The 1,183-nt window shown below is 39.1% G+C and overlaps 1 protein-coding gene across 1 annotated transcript; it reads left to right on the top strand.

Annotated features, from left to right (window-relative positions):
• Nucleotides 1-318: 318 nt before the first annotated feature.
• LOC134251077 (uncharacterized) lies at nt 319-756 on the top strand. Its single transcript, XM_062733443.1, has one exon. It carries the CDS (start codon nt 319-321, stop codon nt 754-756), a length of 438 nt encoding a protein of 145 aa, XP_062589427.1.
• The last annotated feature ends 427 nt before the right edge of the window (nt 757-1,183 follow it).

Here is a 1,183-nt window from a genome sequence, read left to right as displayed (position 1 = left end):
CAGTCTGAAATTGAGACTTTGAAAAGGAAACGAGGATCTGAATGCAAAAGTTCACCAGATCATAAGTGATCATTGAAAACTAGATATCGGTTTTGTTAGAATCCATCGTAACGGATCTCGAATGCCAGGCAATAAACCCAGAACCATTACGGGAAAACAACGCGACTCTAAAGATAAGGACCAGATTCCTGCAGCCCAAAGAGCTTTCCGGGAAAAGGAGAAAAAAGAGAACCTTGCTACATTACACCTCAAACACCAGACTGAGTGCAAATTAACGAAAGTAGAAGGAGGCTTAAAGAGATCAATACATAGTACAGAATGAACAAAATAGAGACCAAGATAATTTGGAATAAAGTTGTGTTTTCCAACGGAAATGTGTATCGGGAAAAGGTTACCACGCCTAGAGTTGAAGATGAACTCTTTGTAGACGAGGCAGAAGAGGAAAAGTTAAACGAGATAGAGGCGGTGACAAGTGATCCTGTCCATGACGGTGGCAATGTCTTCAAAGCGGTGGCAACAAAAGCGAATACGTATGAAGAGGTCAGACAGTTTTACAAAAAAGTTATGAGTGACCCAAACTCCGCCAACGCGCACCATTACGTCCTAGCATACCGGATACAAAATGCACAAAGGAACATCCCCGATGGATACTATGATGATGGAGAATACGGCGCAGGTAGGAGAGTGGTCCGGCTTTTAGGAGATCAGAGTGCCACTAACTTCGCATTCGTTATTGCACGGATAATCAATTTTTAAGCTCCCAGAGACATATGTTACCCACAAACTTGTCAAAAACGGTAAAAATTCGCGTTTTCCGACTACATCTGGTTTGGCCAGAATAAATCGTATTTTTGGACGTATTTTGACGACTCCATTAGATTGAACTTGACATTTTCAACAACTTTGCTTCTTTGATGCATAACAAATTATCAATACTTTTTGAGATATCTCAAAAAACTTTTGGCCCCTTTAGATCCCTTTACTTAGGGGTCAGCCCTTTCCCCAACATATCATTTGAAAGATCTGTTTATTCTGCACAAATTATGTTCTATATATTTTAACAAAATATTTTTAGTTAGGAAGATAAAAAGCAAAATATGAGTAATTTTTGGTTCTTGTAAGCGTTCTAATTTTGACCCCTATATAGCGCCATTTTGAATAGAGAAATCGAAAAACAAAGACC

Source organism: Saccostrea cucullata, unplaced genomic scaffold (assembly GCF_032062105.1).
Source record: "Saccostrea cucullata isolate Sc308-1 unplaced genomic scaffold, CSIRO_AGI_Scuc_v1 ctg1720, whole genome shotgun sequence".
Lineage (NCBI taxonomy): Eukaryota > Metazoa > Mollusca > Bivalvia > Ostreida > Ostreidae > Saccostrea > Saccostrea cuccullata.
Note: the sequence above shows the minus strand (reverse complement) of the source record. Positions and strands in the feature narration are given on the sequence as shown.

Bases quoted from the DNA above. Each gene is read 5' to 3' on its own strand.
- LOC134251077 (XM_062733443.1), top strand. From the start codon at position 319: ATGAACAAAATAGAGACCAAGATAATTTGGAATAAAGTTGTGTTTTCC.